Source organism: Juglans microcarpa x Juglans regia, chromosome 3D (assembly GCF_004785595.1).
Source record: "Juglans microcarpa x Juglans regia isolate MS1-56 chromosome 3D, Jm3101_v1.0, whole genome shotgun sequence".
Lineage (NCBI taxonomy): Eukaryota > Viridiplantae > Streptophyta > Magnoliopsida > Fagales > Juglandaceae > Juglans > Juglans microcarpa x Juglans regia.
The window spans coordinates 20,176,889-20,179,077 of NC_054598.1; the positions used below are offsets into that span (position 1 = coordinate 20,176,889).

At 43.9% G+C, this 2,189-nt stretch overlaps 1 protein-coding gene across 1 annotated transcript; it reads left to right on the top strand.

The window, feature by feature from the left end:
- Positions 1 to 1,733: 1,733 nt before the first annotated feature.
- LOC121255115 lies at positions 1,734 to 2,189 on the top strand. Its single transcript, XM_041155398.1, has one exon. The coding sequence runs from the start codon at positions 1,734 to 1,736 to the stop codon at positions 2,187 to 2,189; it is 456 nt and encodes a 151-aa protein (XP_041011332.1).

Sequence of the window (2,189 nt, forward strand, 5' to 3'; positions counted from 1 at the left end):
TCTTGATCAACGGATAAATGTCTTCCTTTCTTTCAGGTGCTTAGAAAGCACGAGAGTGGGATGCCAAGTGCGAAGAAGCATTTTCTCAGTTAAAAGAGTATCTAGTTAAGCCACCACTTCTCAGTCACACAAAGCCGGGAGAGCCATTGTCATTATACTTAGCAGTAACTCCAGACACAGTATCTGCTATGCTGGTACAAGAAGAAGGGAAGGAGCAAAAACTAGTGTATTATGTAAGCAGGGCGTTGAGAGGAGCAGAGACCAGGTATCCAAAGGTGGAGTTGGTCGCCTTTGCTGTGGTAGTAGGAGCAAGGCGATTACAACATTATTTTCAAGCACATCCAATAAGAGTAATCACTTCATCACCTCTACAAAAGGTGTTGCAAAAACAAGACACCTCAGGACGGTTGGTCAAATGGTCAATTGAACTAAGAGAGTATGACATCAACTACATACCAAAAAGCGCTATGAAAGGGAAGATACTAGCCGATTTTGTAGCAGAGTTTTCCAATTTCAAAGAAGTCCACAAACCACCTGAGAGGAATCCATGGCAAGTGTATGTAGATGGGTCAGCCTGCTGAGCAAGTGGAGGAGTCGGGGTGTACAGAGTAACGAGTGAGGGGAAAGAATTGTACCACACAGTACGATAGGAGTTTAAGGTGACAAACAACGAAGCTGAGTATGAAGCAGTGCTCGTCGATTTGGTGATCACAAGGGTATTAAGAGGTGAAGAAGTTAAAATGAAAGCCAATTTACAAGTGGTAGTCAGGAAAATCACAGGGGACTATTTGGCGAGGGGATCCAAGCTGATAAAATACATTCACCAAGTATAGGAACAAAGCAAAGATCTCAAGTACTTTCGAATTGAGAAGATACCTCGTGGAGATAATTCCAAGGCTGACCGATTGGCACACACGGCCTCAGCAAAGCAAGAAGAAACATTATCATGGAAGGTTGGTTTACAAGCAATGGCTAGATCAGCAGTAAGAGAAGAAAGTTTGCATATTGGGGAGAACACGCCAGGATGGGCTAATGATATAAAAACGTATTTAGAGATAGGTGAACTTCCCTCATCTCGGGAAGAGGTGAGAAAGCTAAGAAACAGGGCGACCAGGTTTACCATCATTGACGGGGTACTCTACAGGCAGGGTTTTTGAAACCTATTGTTGTGATGCGTAACAGAGGAAGAAGCTGAGTATGTGATGAAGGAAGTACATGAGGGGATTTGCAGGAGTCACTCAGGAGGACGATCACTCGCTGCAAAGATTGTAAAGGCAATATACTATTGGCCAAATGCACTTAAAGATGCGAAGGAGTTTGCAAAAAAATGTGTTCAATGTCAGATTCATTCACCAATCCTAGGTGCACCACCTGAAGAGTTGCGGTCCATAACGTCCCCATGGTCATTCGCCCAATGGGGAGTAGATTTGGTAGGCCCTATACCCCTTAGCAAAAGAGGAACCAAATTCATCATTGTAGCTGTTGACTACTTTACAAAGTGGGCAAAAGTTGAGGCGATGGCTACAATAACTGCTCAAAGTGTGACAAAGTTCCTATGAAAGATAGTAATATGCAGGTTCAGGATACCTCAATGTATCATTTCTAATAATGGAAGACAATTCGACTCCTAACATTATCGTCAATGGTGTGCAGAGCTAGGAATCAAGGTTAAGTACTCTTCCCCAGGCCATCTCTAGGCAAATGGACAGGTGGAAGCAACTAATAAAAACATCATGAGTATACTAAAAAAGAAGATAGGCAGCAGAAAAGGGTTATGGGCTGACGAGCTCCCAGAAATTTTGTGGGCTTACAGAACGATAGCAAAAACCTCAACAGGCCAAACACCTTTCGCCCTAGCCTATGGGATTGAGGCGATGGCACCAGTAGAGGTCAGATTACCAAGCTACAGAAGAAGAAATTTTGATCTAGAAACAAACGTGGCAGGGTTAGAAGAAAGCTTAGACCTGTTAAAGGAGATAAGGGCAGATGCAGAAGTTAGAGTTGCGGCTTTTAAAAAGAAGGTGGAGCAATACTTCAATAAACGAGTGAGGCCCAGGTCATTCAAAGCAGGTGACTTAGTACTGAAGGAAACCTGCGTGACCACGGGAGAAGAAGGGAAATTAGGCCCTCTGTGGGAGGAACCTTATGCTGTAGTGGCAAGCCACTGGCCGGGGACTTACCAACTCTAG